Source organism: Musca autumnalis, unplaced genomic scaffold (assembly GCF_047663935.1).
Source record: "Musca autumnalis isolate F117 unplaced genomic scaffold, ASM4766393v1 scaffold_4, whole genome shotgun sequence".
Taxonomy (NCBI): domain Eukaryota; kingdom Metazoa; phylum Arthropoda; class Insecta; order Diptera; family Muscidae; genus Musca; species Musca autumnalis.
The window spans coordinates 207,807,113-207,828,430 of NW_027411977.1; the positions used below are offsets into that span (position 1 = coordinate 207,807,113).

Consider the following 21,318-nt stretch of genomic DNA (forward strand, 5'->3'; position numbering starts at 1 on the left):
TTCTATCCAGTATGGTTGGGCTTCCCTCTCTAGAACGTGAAGATCATTCTTGATGGACCTAGGGTGTCGGGCCAACCCACCCAACGTTTTAGTTACAGTACTTGCTCGGGCATTACCGTGAGAGCCATCCCTATCTCACGGTAATGCCCGAGCAAGTACTGTAACTAAAACGTTGCCCGTGGTATGTATCAGTGAAGGAAGGCCTAAATCGAGTTTTCAGGTATGGACAGATAAAAAAGGTACATTCTGCATAAAGCGGCTCACAACTATACAAGGACCCAATCAGGAGCAACCCATGTCTGCAATTGTTATTCCTAGAGAGAGTAATGTACACGATTTGGATCTTTTGGGGTCGCAGTCTTGGAAAGAATGGGAGATGGTGCTAAACACAACTTCCACTTCATTTCCTTGGTATTCCTCAGAATTTGCCATTTCTGTTATCACCCAAAATGCAACATTAAACATTTACTTATTGTAGCCATTTAATGACGTTTTTAAACGACATTTGTTCACTTTTTTACGATTTTCCAATAAATTTCACGAATTCTTCAGTGTAAATAAACAATTTTCACATATCTGCCAAAACAAAAGAACAGCTGTTACAGATGTTGCCATGTTGTTTTAATGTTGTATTTTCTTTTACCAATATCCATGTTCTTTTACAGTGGATTGTTAATAACTGACATTTTTCTTGCTAGAAATGTTTATTAATTTGAAAATTTATTTATTTTTTATACAAAAAATAAGAATTAATTAATTTCAAAGTTATTTGTGCAAAAAATGACGGTATGGCAACACAAATTATTATTTCAAGGGTTCACAAGTCGCGCCATTATTTTCCATTTTCCGACTTGTCAACCCTTGTTCACTTTTTGTGCTCCTCCCTGCTCAATCATAATAGCTCGAGCAGGTGAAAGTGAACTGCAACTCACTTGTGAGTAGCTCCCTACGTGAAGATTCATAATCGCTATGTATATGTTAAAATGTTTAAGCAGCCTTGAAAACATTGTCTTTATTTACTAATTTTTACTTATGTGGAATCTTTTGCTTAGCCATTTAAAAAGATAAAAATACTGTAATACGCAATTTGTACATTTTTAGAATTTTCAATATTATGTATTTGTTTTATTCTTTAATGAAATATAGTATTTAAACAAATGTGTAGCTTCATCTTCTTATTAAACGTACTATATAGCTGTTTTATCTATGAAAAGTTCCAAATAAGCTAAAAAATTTTGTATTGAAAATCTGGTACTATTGACTCACTTCCTCCAATGTCTTTACTGACTCACTACCTCCATTGTCTATACTGACTCACTACCTCCAATGTCTATACTGACTTACTACCTCTAATGTCTATACTGACTTACTACCTCCAATGTCTATACTGACTCACTACCTCCAATGTCAACAAATGGTTCCTCAGGAACTACTGACTTACTATTGACATACTAGTTCCATTGTCAGTACTGACTTTCGAATGACACGTTCATACAAAATGTCTATAGGAAATTACATTAGTTGTCTACAGTTTGTCAGTAGTACTGTTGACAATGTCAGTAGTAAGTCAGTATAGATTCTCACTATTGACATTTCCTACAGGGTACTCAGCAAGTTCCAGCAACTTCTCTCAGTGAAATTTACTCTCTCAAGCAAGATAAATTGCAGATAGTAACATTTTGTAAGAACTTGCAAGAAAATCAGTTAATTCGAAATGTATGAAAATTGTTCTTAGTATATCTTTTGATATTTTAAACCAAATGAAACAATAACATAAAACTTAAAATTGCATTTTACTTATTTAAAGCAATAATCCTTTTCATAACGCTTTAGAAATCCCCAGCAATAATCACTCAGCAAGTTCCGGCAACTTCTCTCAGTGAATTTTATTATCTCAAGCAAGAAAACTTGCAGAAAGTTATCGAACAACCCAGTGGGAAAATGGAAGCAATATTGCTTCCATATGGAAAACGAGAAGGTAATGCAGAAAAACTATGGTTTATTGATTCCAGAATACATTATTGTTAACACGGAACATGTCCTAGGAAAATAATGCATTCTTTTTGTGAGTCCAGAAGAAATGAATGTGTAATCTACGGATTGTCTGTGTACTAATTCCATTGCCTTTGGATTTGGGAATACAGTAATTTCTGGTTACAGCTGCATTTTGGCGTTACCTGACCAAAATTCTGTTTATAGGCAACTATTCTGTAGATTCCGTTCAATATATTATGTTTTAGTGCACATTCAATAGCTGCATTTTCGGCATAGCTGCATCAAATTTTTGGTGATTTTACTTCAATTTGGTTGTTAAATTTGCATATATGTGCACAAGAAAAAATTTTAAATTTTTTTGCGAACTCAAAACAAGGGTAAAATTCAACAGCTCTGATCTTGTACTGATAAGAAGTGTGCAAAACAAATACAACACAAGAAAAGATAATGAATTGTAAAAAAATTTAACGTTTTCTCTCCCGAACTTGAAATATCTCTCACTTTATTATTTCAACATTGCTAATAGCTGCACATCATATGCACGTAAGTAATATTGAAGATATCGGCCTTGTTGGGCAGGTTAGCGAATTTAAGCTTCCTGCATTTTGGGGATTGTTGCACAAGAAGTCGTGCAATTTTTGATTGTGCAGGTAAGCAAAAAATACTGTATAGCGGGTAATCAATGTGCAATTTTTTCGTCATTTGCATTCCTTTCTCGATTACAAAGGTATACCTTTGTGTATGGACGTCAATGAAAATTTTTAAATTAATTTAAAAACCAATAACAAAGAATTTTCTAATGAAAATTTTCATAGTCTAGCATAAGACTAAGAAAAATGTGAAGTTGCGAAATTTTCTTGTTCAAAAATTTTAACATTTCAAGTTGTTTAGTCCATATTTACATTAGGCAATTTGCATTGCGGCAATTGTCACTTTGAACGAGAGAGAGAGGTGAGGTATATGGTAACCCTTTGCCTCTCAACACCCTCTCTCACCGACAAACTGACAATTGCCGCAAGGAAAGTTGCCGAATGTAAATATGGACTTACATTGAACATTACATTTCCCAGCAAAAATTTGCAGTAACAAATTTGTAGTAAATGAGCTATAACTTGAGAGATATCATCATAAAAATTTGCCACAAGATAAAGTAGACGTCGTAGAAAAAATAGAAATTGCTAACTCAGAAAACGCATTTTTTGAGTTATGTCACTCTTTGAGTAAATGAGCGATATATTATTTATCATTCAGCTAATATGAATCGGGTTGCACTCTTGATATTAGAGAAGTCTCCCTTGTCCCGTATGGGATGTCTGTGGAACAATTATAATTTCGTTAATTATCATGCTATCGAACGTTAAACTCAATACAGGACACAGTCGAATAATATGCTCAGGGGGAGCCTTATTTCAGCCGTCCAGGTGGTAAACAGTGTGGCAGTGGATTTAGCGGCGTATATTTTCAAATATGTATCTCCGATAGAAGATCTACATTAAGTCAGCTATGTAGACATTTAACGTATCATATACACAGAAAAAACAAAAGTATGAATTTTTTTACTAATTCCGTTCATAATTTTTGTTGTCCATAATTTGAACGTACCTCTTTTAAAGTGAATGGACAAATTTTTTTACTCATGCACACAATACTATTTTTGCAAAAGTATGAATGCTTTTCTAAAATACAAAAATAAATTTCATAGTTTCTCCTACGTTAACCACTATTTTCTGGCAAAACCGGTTTTTGTGCTTTGCCTACAAAGATATGGTGGATTTTCTTCTATTGTTTTTGTCTTTCCTCCCCTCCATCGTATCTACACGCACATTGACTGCGTGTCAACAAAGCACAACAGCCTAAACAACCACCACTACTCACCGCTACCACTCTAACTAACCACCATAGATTTCGTTTGTTTTCGGAAGACACTCACCATATCAATAGCAATAATTCGCAAATACAATTTTTGAATTACTTTAATATAAATGCAACATCTATAAATTCAAGCTAGTGCTGATGGACTCAGTATGTATGTACGTATGGTTCACATTGTTCTGATTTACAAGATACATAATTAATTAGGAAAATCAATTAGAAGAGAACAGGAATTACAAAATTAAATAAAAAACAGCTAATTTGAAAAAAAATAATAGTTTCAAAATAAAATAAAAAACAAAAAAAACAAAAATTTGTATAGAAAAAATAAATTTTTGAAAAATATAAAAAGAGTTTTGGAATATAAGCAATTTTTTTCTTTAAAGAAGATTATTTTGAAATAAATGAATTTGTTCATATTTTGCAAAATAGAATACATATATGGTAACATGGGGCGCCTTCGCCACGTTTTTGTTCAAAATGTTCTCATACCGACACCGTTAAAGTTTTTTCAAATATTATTTTTGGTACAAATATTAGCGTATCTTGACTATAAGTTTTGATATATAAGTGGTTATAATTTTGTTTTTAAAATATTATTTTTGCGAATTTACAAAATGTCTAAAAAGTGGCGAAGCCTCCCCACCCATGGGGCAGCTTCGCCATCGAAATTAAACATTTTCCAACGGACTCTAAAACTGTAATTTACCATACTTTTTCCTTAAATATCAATATTACGCAAAAAAGGAACATGTTTTCTATTGAATAATCAAAAATGATTCTAAAATTCACAAATAGTAACCGATTCTAGTGGTTAATTGAAATAGGTTCCTTGAATTTAGGTACAAAAATCATAATATAGCCAAAACAAGATACGTTTATGATACTATTTGATTTTAACTTCAAATTATAGTGTGGTATATCTTTGGCATAAAGAATTGAAGTTAAACATGACAAAATTCTGGCATTAACCTACCACACCCATATCATGGCGTAGGCGCCCCACCCCCAACATATCTCATAATATGAATATATTGACATTTGTTATTGTTTTTTTCGTGCAAATTATTGGGATTTCTATTCTTCAGTAGTTGTCTTCTAACGGTATAAAATATGTTTTTGATATCACAAAAGGTAAAGAAGATATCACAAAAAACATCTACCATAATTATTTTTCCCAATACACTCAAAACACAAAACCGCGTGCTTCCGCTATCATACTTATGACACAACTGCCAACTTTTGGGAGATGACAGATCTTTATTAAACTCACAATTTTGCGTTTAACGGATTTTTTCTAGCACTTGTATTTTGCGAGAAAATCGGCGATGGCGTACCCGCCCCAGTGGCGAAGGCGCCCCATGTTACCATATTACATGTTTATGATTCATTCAAAAAAGAAACCGCTATTTATTACTTTATGAACTAGGTTCATAAAATACAAAAATCTGAACATTGGAAAATTTTTTTGAACACTATTCATATATTGAATGAATTTTTTTTTTTTCTGTGTATGTCATCGACGATACGACGCCAATATCGTACAATCTTCCGCATACATTACGATCACTATGTTGTCTGGAGGGTGTGGATTTTCAGAAAGGTTCCCTTGGGGTACTCCCTGTTTCCCTATACTTCTTACTGCTGAATTCCATAAACGATTGGCGCCCACAGGTATAGTTGGTTGTCCCATATCCTAGAACAGCTCAATCGTAACCGTTCGATCGCACCGCCTGCTCTGGTTCAGTCATCGACTGATATGTGAGGATATGGAGTGTAATGCTGTTTTGTGATGCTGTGCATTTTCCGGAATACATGCTGATGTTGGACAACTGCTAAAAGAATAAGGAAGGGCGAGCAAATTTCGAAACGGGTTGCCCTTTTCTTTTTTATTCTTTTATCAGAAGCAAGCAAGGCAGCTTATGTACCCAGGCCTTTAAGCTGCCTCGCCTGGTTGCCTTGCTTTCCTACTTCATTTCTGACATAATAAAAATAAAAGAATAAAGAAGGCCGAGCAAATTTCAGCCTCTTTTATTAGAAGCAAGCAAGGTAAGCAGGCGAGGCAGCTTATGTACGCAGGCCTTTAGGTTGCCTTGCTTTCCTGCTTCATTTCTGACATAATAAAAATAAAAGAATAAGCAGACAAGGCAGCTTATGTACTCAGCCCTTAAGTTCCTTAACTCTTGGGTCTTCATGCTTCGTATGACGAATCTCATCACTCTCATTTGCTAGTCCCGGCGCCTCTAGTGCGAAACTTGGTCTGATTTCGGGTATTCTATTTCTGGTCGGGTATTCCCGACCCGGGATTTCCCGGGAAAATTTTTTGAAATTCCCGGGAATACGGGTATTTGTATTTTTCATATATAAGTCTTATATTATTTGTCTTGTAGTTTTTTAATGTTAAAACTATAGTGGAATAGCGATTATTCATGTCCTGATAATTCCTAATCCCCGATCATTTGTAACAAACTTAGGGTCCATAGTAAAAATCGCGATACATAAATTTTGGTCCTGTCAATAATTATTGTTTTTTCTGGAATTCGAAGTCTGTGTAAGCTCACATAATTCTGAACTTTTTGGAGTCATTTCCTTCTTGTTCTATTCCATATTTGTATTAATGGCATTCTTGAAGTATATTAATATGCTAAGATATAAATTCTGTGATCGATTCGAATTGTCGTTTTCTCCAAAAAGTGTATTATGTGTAAGTGGCAAATCGTGTATATTAGGAATGGAAGTCAGTAATAACTATAATATGTATGTTCATTGTGAAGCTTTGTACACAAAAGGTCAACCTTGTAAAAATCCTTTATCAACGGATTTATTCTATGATCGACACGCCCTTCGAACCATAAAAAAACGCCCCATATCATTGACCTAAACAATAGAGTCGCACAGCAATCTTTGATATGAAGGAAGCCTTTGCGAGTATGGTCGTGGGAAACAGCAATTTATATAATCTCCGCAAATTAGTTAGGAAGAATGGGTTGGCTTGAGAAATTTTTATTCCCGATTTCGCGGGAATGAAAAAAACTCGGGAATTTCCAAACTCTAGTGGCGAGCGGCTACAGATGTGATGATGTCTCGGAAAATTCTCTCAGCTGCACGAAGATCTGAGGGAATAAACAGCTCTCTGATTAGAGCTGGCAAAAAATCGATGGCACTATCGATAATATCGATTGTTATTTAAAAATTCAATATCGATAGATAGTTTTGTCTATCGATATTATCGAAATAAAACCCCTCACCTGAAATCCATTGAAATAAATAGTAATTCAAGGTAAATTTATAGAAGGTATGTGCATGAATTACAACAACTAACAAATTTACAAAAACAGCATTGTTGGTATTGAAAATTAATTGTCAATGAAAATATTGAATAATAGGGTCGTTCCAAAAATATTCTCAGGAAAAACATAAATACATTTTGAAAATCCTATAAAATAGAACAAATTTGAATGACAATGTAAATATCAAGCATTCAGAACTATCGTAGGTCATTTTTATTACACGTTTAGGAAGAAAAACAGTATTTTATGGTAGCAAATTTCGAAGTTTCAAATTTCATGAGTAGACCCTATTACATTTTGAAAACTAAATTTACAAAAAAAGTAAGAGTACAGCTGATTGTCACTTCTACCTTGTATAAATATACCTTGTAGTAATTTCACTGCTTTTCGGTTATGTGTGTGTAACAAAGAAAATCCGTAGTCACACGTACACATTTTTCGGAAAAGTAAAATGTATTTTTTTAAATTTTTTTATAAAATATAAGCATTTGTTTATTCTCCTTTACCTTTCTGTGAACTACTTTTGCATAATTTCAAGAAAATCATTGGCATTTCCGCCATTTTCATCTCCAAATTAATGGCGATGACAACTTAACGATAATATCGATAGCAATCGATATTTTAAAACATTATATCGAAAATATCTAATGTTGGGAATATCGATGGTTTTCCAGCTCTATCTCTGATGCAGGTTCTTCTCTATCCCGGCACGCGCCAAAAGAGCTCGAAACAGGTATTCCGGGATATATTGCCGCTCCCATGGTAAAAAAACATTCTATCACAAACACATACTTGTAGAGATGACGGCTCCTGGTCGGAGATTCTTCTTCGGGTCATAGAACCGTCCGCCGTGCGATTGTGGTGATACATATTTGGGATGACAGTGACATTGATTACTGTAGATTATGTTAAGATACAGAAGAGATAGAGACTGTCGAACATGAACGATGTATATGTCCTTGTTGCACACAAGAAAACAACTACTACTGGTTAGATACGAGATAGATACTCTCACCATCTTATCAGACATGGATCTCATTATAATTTTTAAATTTGCTAGGGTTCATGGGTTCGTAGCTTCGCAAAACAACATAACTACTCAATTTAATTATCTTTTTAAATTCCCAGTACAAGTCATCGATCAACAACGCAGCAATATTCCGAAAGTGTCCTCTTCTTCATCAATTCGATAAGCAATAACCATAAAGAGTTTCTCATCATCGTGTTCAAAGTTATCCAGGATAAACGCAACGGATCAAGGATCTCCGAGTGAAGCGGTCACCATACTATTAAGATGACTCTGCATCCTTAAATCTAACCTTACAAGCTTTTCTAGAGATGGAGTACCATTAACTGAGCATTAGTACAAACAAACTTATATTCTTTGTTCTCGGCGTTTTCGAGTGTCCACTTTTGATTGTTATCAAATTTAATTTAATTTCACGCTAGCAATTGAATTTTAGTTTAGCTCAAGTCGACATTTTAGGCTCTCGAGTCTTTGCTACTACAGAGTAAGAAATTACCGTATTATGGACTTAGGTATGTATCTTTCTCATAGATTTCAAGCGGGTATCATATTTTGGTTTAAAGAGAGAAGATCCATCTTATTAGATCCTATCCCAGAAGGGGATAGATCTTCTTTCAAAATTATAATATACCGCTTATAGAGTACTGAGCTCTAAAATACACTTAACAATGATGATTCGGCATATTACTATCGCGATTTCAAATAGATGCTCACCTCCCATGCCACTTTGCCGTTCAATAAACACCAAACCCGAGATAATATGAGTGATTCTTTATACCGTTTGTTTTGATTTTTTCTACCCATTAAGCTGCCTGCAATCGAACACTATCATCCAGTCATTGTTATTCTTTGGTCGGGTGCACATTAAAAGCTAAACGAACGAAAATGTTATCAGCCGTTACTAGAAGACAACTACGACGTAGTAGTTTCAATACTATATGGAGCTATGTAAAATACTCGACAGCGGTCAATGTTAAGGTAAACAAGTTGTGGGTGTGGAAAATGAATTATGGAATTTTCAAAATATACTTTAACCATTCAGCCCGATTTAGTTAACTTGGATAATTCCTATGGCAGTGCCTTGGCCGCAGAATGGCAACAGGCGAAACCCTTCAAATCCATACCAGGCCCAACGAAACTGCAAGTGTTACGTGGCTTCATGAAAGGTGGTGATTTCCATGGCATACCCTTTGACACCTTTATAAATCTCTGCCGCCAACGTTATGGCGATATTTATTTACTGCCCGGCATGTTTGGTCAAAACACCAATGTCATCACATTCAATTTAAATGATTATGAAAAAATATTTCGCACCGAAGGACCATATCCTGTACGGCCTGGAAATGAAATTATTTTTGAATATCGTTTGGCACGCAAAGATGATTTATACGATGAGGGTAATTTGGGTGTTGCGGGGAAGTAAGTTGGGATGATTTGTGTTTATTTTTAAGTTTGAATGAAAACGCCTTTTTTATTTTTCCAGTGGAGCTCAATGGGGTAAATTTCGTCATGCTGTAAATCCGGTATTAATGCAGCCTCGTAACGTTGTGCTTTACATAGATCCAACACAAAGAGTTAATAATGACTTTATTGAAAGGTAATTTAGCGGGGAGGGGAATATAAACATGGAATAGGTAAAAAATTCTTTAGGACCTTTACAAACTCTTTTATAGACCTTTAAAAGCTCCTCAAGAGATAGAAGTCTTTTATGAAGCTCTCTTGTTGATATAAGACCTTTACAAGCTCTTCTATGAACAGAAGAACTTCCCAAGATCTTCTATGAAAAATACCCGACCTTTATAAGGTCTGCTATGGATGGAAGTCCTTTACAAGTTTTTATACAAACACAAACTTCTAATAATGTCACTTCCTTTTTCTTTCAGAATTCGTGAAATACGCAACCCCTCTAGCCTTGAAGTTCCTGGAGATTTCCTTGGAGAAATTAAACGTTTAGCCTTTGAATCGGTGGCTGTTATTGCCTTGGATAGAGATTTGGGTTTGGTGCGCAATAAGGCGGCTGTACCCGAAGCCACAGAACTGTTTCAACATCTACAATATTTTAGCAGATCTTTCTACGATCTGGGTATAAAACCCACAATTTATCGATACATCAAGACACCAACATATAGACGTTTTGAAAAATCTATGGATAAAATTACCCATATTTGTGCTAAATTTGTCAATGAAACCCTGCAACGCATTGAGGCTCGTGGAGATCTCAGCCAAGTAGAGGGCAAAAGTGTCTTAGAGAAATTGGTAAAAATTGATCGTAAAATAGCCACCATTATGGCGATTGATATGTTAATTGCCGGTGTGGATACAACATCATCGGTTATGTCAGCTATACTACTGTGCATGGCCACAAATCCGGAAAAGCAAGAAAAGCTCCGTCAAGAAATTTTGTCAAATATTGGACCGACAGAAAAATTCACAATGGAAAATATGAAAAATTTACCCTATCTCAGGGCATGCATTAAGGAATCGTTGCGCACCTATCCCTTAGTTTTTGGCAATATACGGGCCACAGGTCAAGATTTGTGTCTGAGTGGTTATCAGGTGCCACAGGGAACAAATATCTTTTTAACCTCAAATCTATTGCTGAACGAGGAAAAGTATTTCCCCAAGGCCAGTGAATTTTTGCCTGAACGTTGGTTACGTTCCAGCCAAGCAGAGGATATTTCAGCTAAAAATACAAATCCGTTTATATTTTTACCCTTCGGTTTCGGTCCACGCTCATGTGTGGGTAAACGTATTGTTGACCTGCAGCTGGAAATTACATTGGCCAATATTGTAAGGAATTTTAAAATGGAATACAACTATCCAACCGAAAATGCCTTTAAGAATTATTTTATGAATACCTGTGTTATACCTTTGAAGTTTAAGTTTACGGATTTGAAATAGAATAGAAAAATAAAGTAATAATATTTAATAAAATTTAAACATGTTTTAATTTTGAAAAATTTTAAATTTCTGATTTTACAAATTGAAAAATTTTTAAATATTGCAATTTTTTACATTTTGAAATTTTTTATATTTTTTGAAAATACTGTTTTTTTTTAAATTTTGAAAGTTTTTATACATTTTGAAAATATAAAAAATTAAATTTTGAATTTGTTAAAAATTGCAATAATATTAAAAAAATTTTTTTTTTTAATTTTGACTTTTTTGGCGCTGGAATAATACCAAAATTATTAAAATCATTTATTTATCATTTATTAATTTCAAAAATCAATACATTGATTGGAGATTACTATAAAAAGCTAATACTATGGTAGTAAATGTTATAATTTAAGAAGGCAAAATATCCAACTTACAAGTACTATTTTTAAAAAAGAAAAAATATATTTTGCGGCTCCCGGCTAAATTTTTATTTTTTTAATTTTGAATTTTTTTTTAATATTGAAAAATTTTTCTTTTTTGAAAATTTTATTATATTTAAAAAATCTTTTTAAAATTTGATTTTTTATTTTTTTTTTTTGCATTTTTTTAGTTGAAAAAATATTTTCCCTAGGCCTGCGAATTTTCTTTTAAATTTTGAAATTTTTTAAATAGATTTTTTTATTTTGTTATGTTTTGAAAATATGGATTTCTTTTCCAATTTTGAAAATTTTCTTGAATTTTGAAATTATTTTAAATTTTGAAAAATTTCTTGAGTTTTGCAATTATTTTAGATTTTGGTTTTTTTTTTTTCATTTTGATAATTGTTTCTATATTGAAAACATTTCTGTATTTTGAAAATATTATTCTTTTTTAATTTTGATTTTTTTGTTGTTGTTGAAATTTTTGATATTTTTAATTTTTGATGGATTCAGCGATTGCTAGATCTGTCGACTGCGATTCTCGTCTAGCTAATTCGTCTGCTTTTTCATTACCCATATAGTCGCAGTGTCCCGGTACCCAGCATAGTCGATAGCTGTTAGATAGCGTCCCCAAGGCTGTTCTACACTTAAGGACGACATCAGACTTGATGCTACAGGATTTGATGGCTTTAGGAGCCGCTTGAATATCCACAAAGATAGTCACCGGTTCAAAGATTTCTGCATCCATACTTTTTATCAAATCTGCTGCCTTCCAAATCGCTAAGATTTCAGCTTGGAAGACACTACAGTTGCTATATAACCTGTAAGTGTACTCAAGACCTAGCCTTTCACAGTAGGCGCCAGCCCCAGTACCTTCTTCCAACTTGGAACCGTATGTATAAAAAGCCAGAGGGGGTTTACTATGGTTCCAGTCGTCTCTACTAGGGATAACGACAAATATACCGTCAAATCCCAGGACTGGTGATATACATATAGTCGCTTAGTTTACCACGTTGATTCACAGTGATACCTGATTCAATCAGGATACATCCATGCCCATAGGCACATTCGCGCCATAGATTCTGTTCACGCAGCCTTAGGGCACTACGAGTTGCCTGACACTTAATGATGCGGCCCAGAGGCCTCGCATATTTCAATTTTTCATCAAAAGTCGAAAATTACATAAAGATTTTTTGAATTGCTTGCGTTTAGCCCCAGTTTACAGATGCAAGTGACAGGTCGAAAAATACCAATACACTCACACATATTCACTGTCACACCAACTATCAACCTGACTGTCGAAAAAATTTCCTTGTCAGTAATCAATGAAAGTGCTTTGAAAGTAACTTCAAAAAAAATTTTTTTTGAACGTTTAAGCGGCCCCTACTCTATTAAATTGCCCATCCGATCAACTTCTTCTGCACGTGTGTGCTTGATAAGTGTTTAGCAAAGCATTCAATCTACCTTCAATCTGTAACCGAAATCTTCAAATTTTCCTCAAAAAATGAATGAACTTACATTTTTTTACATATTTCTTCGCAAACACAATGTTCTTTTTTTTTCAAAAATTTTTTTGAAAATTTTGAAAATGAACCATATTCATCGGATTGACTGGGTTTCATTTTGAAAATCAGAACTATTTTGATTTTCCTCAATCCGTAAAATTCACATACACATTAGGCCTGTACGATAACCCAAAAGTTTGTACAAATTTGCACAAACTTTTACAAAATGCTGTTCGATAACAAACTTGTAAAGTAAAAGAGAGCGAATTTGGTGACAATAGTGAGAGAATTTTAGAGAGTATTGTTTACAAGTTCTTCAAAGGAAAATTTTTCTTGTAAGAATTTGCAATTTTGATCAGCTGATTTAAATTCGAATGTTTTGTGGCGGACTTCTTGGCAAAAGCATAAACAAACTTTTGGTTATTAAAAAAAATAGAAATAAAAAAGGAAAAAATTATTAAATAAGTTATGGAAAACGATAATGTAAATAAAATAACTTATTTTGTAGTTTGTGGTGACTACTTTTTTATTTATTTATTTACTTAATCTTTTCCGCCAACTTCTTCTTCAAATCACCTGACTTCTTGCAAGTTTTTGCAAATTGCTGTTCGATAACAATCTGCAAATTTTTAGTTTCGAGAGAGTAAAATTGGTGGAGAGACGTTACTGAGTACTTGCAAGTACTTTTCACTTGCGAAGTTATCGTACAGACCTATTTTCATGTTTTGACTAGCTACTTAACCCCCCCCCCCACACTTGGCACGTAAAATTGGCAATATATGTGTTTCCTAATTAAGAATAATTGCTTAATATGTTGGGCCACCTCACTAGTTACAGGTAATGCAACGTGTAGCCAGTCGACTACTTTATAGATTACTGAGGAATAGAAAAATAATCGACGTTTTGTTTTTTTTCAAAATAGTCTGGCTTAATCCCATTGTTGTTGTTTTAATATTTTAAAACAACTAGTTTTTATTAGTGGAAAAGATTTGGTATTGTTCGCCAAGGGGTAAGGCAGGGAATACTATAGTTTCGATCCACGCCACTGGATCTCATCAGTCCCTTGTTTCTTGTTTGTGGATATTCTCCACCGAAGTTATTTTTCAATAACTTCTTCAACAAGAAACTTTTTATACCCAAACATCAATCGTCAGCTCGAAGTATAAAGGTAAGCAAAGAAAAAAAAACGCCACAATGTTTCTAATTGAAGACACTGGCACGACGTGTTGTTTTTGCTGTAAAGCAGACCAACCAAATTTTGGTGTGTGCATTCGTCGAAATTCGACGACACATACTAGTGGAAGAGGTTTGAATTGTTTTCGCAGACACCTTCGTCGGAGTTGTGTGAGGTTGCCAAGGAAAAACTTCTCATTGAACTTTTTTCTTTGCTTACCTTTATACTTCGAGTAGGGTTACGCAGTGAAATGCTATAATCGGTTTTTCGATCATTCGGTTTTTGCGAAAAACTTAAAACTCGATTTTCGGTTAGTCGATTATTTGAGAGTGTTCAAAAAGTCGACTTTCGATTAATCGTTAACCGCCGAAAACCGATTATAATCGACCATTTTTGTTGATGCGATCCGTGATGGTTATATGTTTAAAAAAGTACCGCCGATTATGCGGTTTTAGTACACCCAATAGTCAACTACGACTAATAGTCGAACACGATTAATAGTCGACTAAGAAAATTAATAAACTACGACTAATGAATGTCTACGAATAATAGTTGACTCCGTCTTCCCAAAGTCGATTAAGAATAATCGATTATCCGGTTTTCGCATATTCAATAGTCGACCACGACTTTTAGAAATTTTACGGCTAGTAACCGATTAATCGATTAACCGAAATCGATTTTACGTGTCCCTAACCATGGTACAATCATTAAAAGGTAGGGCACAGCAAACATCTGATTACAATTTTTTCCTGAGGTCCTCCTATTGTGTCAAAACAGTTTTGACAAAGTTGACAAACGGCAAAATAAATTTATTCAAAATCAAATTGGTCAAATTGGATACATACAAAAACAAATATAGAAGATGTACAATTTTGAAAACAGAAATAAGTTTAACATTGAAGACGTGTACTTGCATTAAACAATGGGACCAGATGAGTGGAATATGCTGTGGCTATGTGTTGTGACTGCAGCTTACCGATGTTCAACTTCCGTGTTGTGTCCGTTCGTAGCAATATGGTGATCGGAGTCCATGTTAGCTCCTCGTAACGATGAATGTCGAGATGCTTAAATCTATGCAATGTTTTTGTCGCTGCGAAGTCTATCAACCTGATCCTTTGGCAGAAGTTTCACTGGGAAGGCTGAATTGTCGGATTGTTGGACCAAAGTTATTCTCCTTTCCAATTTCGGCATTAAAATAGCATAAATAAATGTAATGTCATGGGCAGGACAACAATTATGCGTTTCTCCTAAGCTCTCAAAAAATATACATATCTTTGGTCTGTTCGGACCGTAGGTGCCGGCCATTAGGTGTTGTTGTGACGCCTTTCCCAATGCATCGTATTTCCTGTATGGCAGTAATATTGGTTAATGTACACCTTCCAAAGCGTAAACTGCACCTTCTACATAGATTCCGAACATTCCAGGTGCAGATTCGCTGTTTATAATCCATAAAACTTTTGCGAGGTCGTCAACTTAAGAGGGGGGTTGTTTTTGCTGTTTCTTTGTTTTGCATAATACGATCTTTTGGAGGGATGGATTATTAGCCCAATGTTTTTAGCGTTCTTATGAGTAAACATGTTAGCTCATTAACCTTAACAGATAGTAAAGGTAGCTCTGAAGGTGGCACCACGTTGAGCTTAGTGTCCACTGGGCCGGGCGAACGTTTTATATCCTCCAGTTTTCTGAACTAAAATTTGCAGTACCGTTATATGGCGGCATTACCATAACGTGGACTTTATAAAAAAAATTGGTGGAAATGTGTTTTAACCTCTGCAGATACAAAATCTTAAATTACAAGGGCAAATTGGGCTAATACATTAAAAATTCCTGAAAGCGACAATTCGCGTTATATGGGGCTATACCAAAACGTGGGCATACATCATGGTATAAGTAAAGAGGTAGATTTAAATGAAAAAAATCTATAGAAACCTTGTTTTTCTTGAATTCCTAAAACTTCAAAATAAAAGCAACAAGTGGGTTTGTTTACAATGCATTTTTTGAGCATTTTATAAAAACCCCGAAAAATGAATGAAGAGTTATGTTTTCTCCACATAATCGAGTTGTGAATATGATAAACTGATAGTTTCAATGCAAATCTCACCAATTTCTTCCATACAAATGGTCTAAAAACAATTTTAAAAATCATTGAATTCGATTGTTTTTAAAATTGTTTGGCATATTATTCAAACACCACACACACATACACAGTTTGTTTATATTGTTTTGAAGTTTTAGGCATACTCGAATGAAAAAATTTAAATTGCCATACAGCTTTGGCTAACCTTTCTTATTAAACCATGGCATACATATGTATATAAAATATTTCAATTTAAATATTTGACAATATTTCAAATAAACAAAACCTGTTGCATTTGATATTAGTCATTTGAAGTTATAAGCAAACCGACATCAGAGTTGTTTTTTTATAATTTCATGAACCTGCCCAACCTTCTAATAATTGAACCATGGTCAGCTCGAAGTTAGTAATGCTGGCGACATTTCCTGAGTATTTAAGCCATGAAAAACTTCTCTACAAGTGGTGTCGTAAGACACGCCGTTCGGACTCGGCAATAAAAAGTAGGTCCCATATCATTGAGCCAATATGAATCGGCGTGCACTCATTGATATGAGAGAAGTCTCCCTTGTCCCTTCAGGGATGTTGTGGAAACATATGTATGTATGTATCCCAATAAAAAACGCCACAATGCATCAAATCGAAGTTTTTCTAAAAAAAATGTATCTGCCATTTTACGAAAATAAGTCCCGAGACCGTGTTTAGACATTCAAACTGGAAAGAAAATTTTTCTCCTCAATTTCTTTTAAAAATTGCTTGTTGTTTAGACACGGAAATCATGTTTGTGTCAATTTTATAATTTTTCTTATTCTTCTTCACACTCATTTTCTCATTGCGCTGCACAATGGTTCAGGAATCGATTTTCCTGGCCAAAAATCAAAATTTTGTTTTGTCAAAGATATTTATATTGAAACTAAGGAAACCAAAAAATTAGGTCAAAATATTGCAAGATGTGGGCGTGGTGTGCCCCTAAAGACGAACATTTTCCCCATTTTTGGGAAATACGTAACTTTTGCAAATTTCTGGAGAAAGACGTAGCTATTTCTCGGAAACTATAACATATGTTGTATTCATTGTTTTTTTGTAAGGTAGGCAGGATTGTGGCCTTTAAAAATCGTTTTAGTAAATAACAGTAGCGTTTACACAACATGATCTATTTTATTTTTCCTCCGATACTAAATTTTATGAAGTTCCAAATTTAGTGGACTAGAACTTTTGTGGAACAACATGGAACAAAGTTCTGTTTTCACAGAAAGATGCCCCAGAGTCTCATCTTTTAGCCCATATATACTTTTGTACCCGTCCCGTTCCGTCCGTTTAACACTTTTTTCAATTTATTGATATTACATGGTTAAAATTGTGTCTTTTTCTATACTTTTTCCATATGAATTACAGCTTTTTGATACAAATTAAAATTTTTTTGAGTATATGAGTTTTTATACGAGTTATATAAGTTTTATAAAATCCCAAGGAGTATTTTTTTAATTTTTGAAAAAATTCAAATTTTTTTCTAAAATGTTTGTTTACAATTTTTTTGAAATTTTTTTTCGAACATTTTTTTTTTTGATTTTTTTTAGTTTTTTTTGGTAATTTTATTGTTTATTTGTTGGTGTTTGACCATCATTAATACATAGGAAGATATAAAAACCACAAAAACACACATATTTTTATGAAAAATAGTTTAAAAAACCCAAAAGTTTAATTTTGACCTTGAATTTCTCTGCAATTGCCAGACCGAATTTGACCGCCTATGATTCGTCTGATTGTGTTATCTGTCTAACAAAAAAAGAATTATGAAAATATCTCTATCCGTTCAAAAGTTACAGAATTTTGACCAGGAAAAACCCATTCTGAACCACTGTGCGCCGTTCAAAAACAAAGCCAAGGCAAAATTGTAATGAAAAGTAAAAATGGACGTGAGTGATAAACAATTAATTATTAAAGGAACCCTTGAATTGCATTTTAATTTTGATATTTCCACTTATTTCGAAATGTTTTTGCTTAAAAAACTAGTTTTTCCTCCAAAAGGTTTTTTTATACCCTCCACCATAGTATGGAGGGTATATTAAGTTTGTTTTTCCGTTTGTAACGCATTGAAATACTCATTTGCGAGTATATATATTCTTGATCAGGGTAAAATTCTGAGTCGATCTGTGCACGTCCGTCCGTCCGTCTGTGGTAATCACTCTAGCATCCACAAAAATAGAGGTAGGACGCTGAAATTTTCAGAAAAGGCTTCTTTTGTTTGCAGGCAGGTCAAGTTCGATGATGGGCTATATCGGTCCATGTTTTGATATAGCCCCCATATAACGGTACCCCCCGATTTACGGTATTTTGACGTTTTTAGCTACATTTTCAGACCGATTTAGCTATAATGTGACATTTAGGGTTCCTAAGTGTCAATAAACTTATATAACAAAACTTGTGGACATAGGTCCACGTTTTGGTATAGCCCCCATATAACGGTACCCGCGATTTACGGTATTTTGACATTTTTATCTACATTTTCAGACCGATTTAGATATAATTTGACATTTAGGGTTCTTAAGTGTCAATTAACTTATATAACAAAACTTGTGAACATAGGTCCACGTTTTGGTATAGCCCCCATATAACGGTACCCACGATTTACGGTATTTTGACGTTTTTAGCTACATTTTCAGACCGATTTAGATATAATTTGACATTTAGGGTTCTTAAGTTTCAATAAACTTATATAAAGAAACTTGTGAACATAGTTTCACGTTTTGGTATAGCCCCCATATAACGGTACCCCCGATTTACGGTATTTTGACGTTTTTAGCTACATTTTCAGACCGATTTAGCTATAAATTGACATTTAGGGTTCTTAAGTGTCAATAAACTTATATTCGAAAAAATTGTGAACCTAGGTCCATGTTTTGGTATAGCCCCATATAACGGTACCTTCCCGATTTTCGGTATTTTGAGAATTTTACCTACAAGTTTTAACCGAATTAGCTGTAATTTGAAGATTTGACATTTGAAGTTCTTAGTGGTCACCACACCTCACCACCAAAAATTGTCAAGAAAGGTCCATGTATGGATAACGCCCCCATATAACGGTACCTCCCGATTTTCAGTAATTTGATGATTTCAGCTACAATATTAAACCGAACTAGCAGTATTTTGACATTTGAAGTTCATAGTGGTCACAACACCTCTGCATCAAAAATTGTCTACATAGGTCCATGTTTGGATATTGCTCCCATATAACTGTACCTCCCGATTTTCAGTAATTTGGCAATTTTAGCTACAAGTTTTAACCGAACTAACTGTAATTTGACATTTGAAGGTTGTAGTGGTCACCACACATCTGTATCAACAATTTTCAACATAGCCCCAATATAACGATACCTCCCGATTTTCGGTACTTTGAGCATTTTACATAAAATGTTTAACCGAACGTAGGTCCAAGTTTTGGTATAGCCCCAAAACAAACCTCCCGATTTCCCGTACCTTAGCTTTATTTTTGTGGACGAACTTTCTGTAATTTGAAATTTAAGAGCCAACAAAAATTCTGCAACAGAAATTGTTCATTTAAGTTCATATTTTCGTATAGCCCACATATAGGGGTACCTCCGAACTAGCTGTTAATGACATTTGAAGTTCCCACTTTATGTACCGATTTTCTGTATTTTGAGGATTTTAGGAATTATTTGACATTAAAGACTCCCATCAAAAACTGTCAACATAGGTCCATGTTTTATTATAACCCCTATATAACGGTAACAAAAATTGTCAACATACATAGTTAGATATAGGCACCATAAAAAAGGGCCTCCCGAATGAAGCATTTTATGTACATTATCTGACATTTTAACGTAACCACGTAAAGTTGGGGACAGGAATGAAAACTAATTATTCCATTTTAGTTCAGAATATTTTATGGTGGAGGGTATGAAAAGTTCGGCCCGGCCGAACTTAACGCTTTTTTACTTGTTTTAATTGTCTTCGATGTTGTTTGTTTCTCGACAGAGAAAATAAAAGAAAATGCAAAAACAAATCTGCAGCCAACTTCAGGTTGTATACGAAGAAAAACGTAACAAAACAGAATTTGCCAGTACAGAGGTGTGTGTACCCCCTCTTATTCCTCTCTACTCCCTCGCCCATAAACTCAATTTTCTTTCCCATCAACTTTCCCTGTATAAACACGGACCAATTTACATTAGGCGAGATTACTTGCGGCAATTGTCAGTTTGTAGGTGAGAGAGGGGGCTGAGAGGCAAAGGGTTACCATATGCCTCACCTCTCTCTCCATCAAACTGACAATTGCCGCAAGTAAACTCGGCTAATGGAAATTGGGACTAAATAAAAAATATTTAAAATTAATATTGATACGTTTGGATAAATTTATTTTCTCCATTTCGAAGTGAAAATAAATAGAAATATTGAAAAAGAAGTGATACGGATACGTTATTGCGCGGTTTCGGAGTTACATTAAATACAGATATTTAAGAAAAAAGAGCGGTTTCGAAATAATTTTTTTTTTTCGTTTTAAAGGTTAAAAAATGATCCAGAGACATTTGAAAAGATGAATAAAGCAGAAAATTATTTAGATGCATTTAAAAAAGTGTAAAGGCCTGCGTACATAAGCTGCTTTGCCTGATTGCCTTGCTTACCTGCTTCATTTCTGACGTAATAAAAATAATAGAATAAAGACGAAATTTCGAACTGGGTTGCCATCAGTTGGAAATTGGGTCGGCCTTCTTTGTTCTTTTATTTTTTTATTGAAGCAGCAAAGCAAGGCAGTCAGGCAAAGCAGCTTATGTACGCAGGCCTTAAGAACTTTGTATGGAAAGTGCTGAAGTGATTACTTTGGATGATATTAATATATCCGAACAACAATGTGAAACCTATTTTGAAGATATAGCCTGTGAGAAATTTGAAGAGGTTCTGATCTTGGTGAAAAGCTGAAACAGTGGAGCATACAATATCGAGTGTCGTGGAACTGTTCTCAGCATATTGTACAAATTCTTAGAAGCGAAAATTTGATCGTAACACCATTCTATAAATTCAGTCATCCTATAAGGGAAGAAATAGTAAATATGTCCGGGGGTTCAT

At 34.3% G+C, this 21,318-nt stretch overlaps 1 protein-coding gene across 1 annotated transcript; it reads left to right on the plus strand.

The window, feature by feature from the left end:
• Window positions 1-7,846: 7,846 nt before the first annotated feature.
• Window positions 7,847-11,118, plus strand: LOC141402199 (probable cytochrome P450 12c1, mitochondrial). Its single transcript, XM_073983037.1, has 6 exons — window positions 7,847-8,226; window positions 8,286-8,696; window positions 8,993-9,162; window positions 9,227-9,603; window positions 9,668-9,781; window positions 10,068-11,118. The coding sequence occupies exons 2-6, from the start codon at window positions 8,687-8,689 to the stop codon at window positions 11,083-11,085; spliced, it is 1,689 nt and encodes a 562-aa protein (XP_073839138.1). The 5' UTR covers window positions 7,847-8,226; window positions 8,286-8,686; the 3' UTR covers window positions 11,086-11,118.
• The last annotated feature ends 10,200 nt before the right edge of the window (window positions 11,119-21,318 follow it).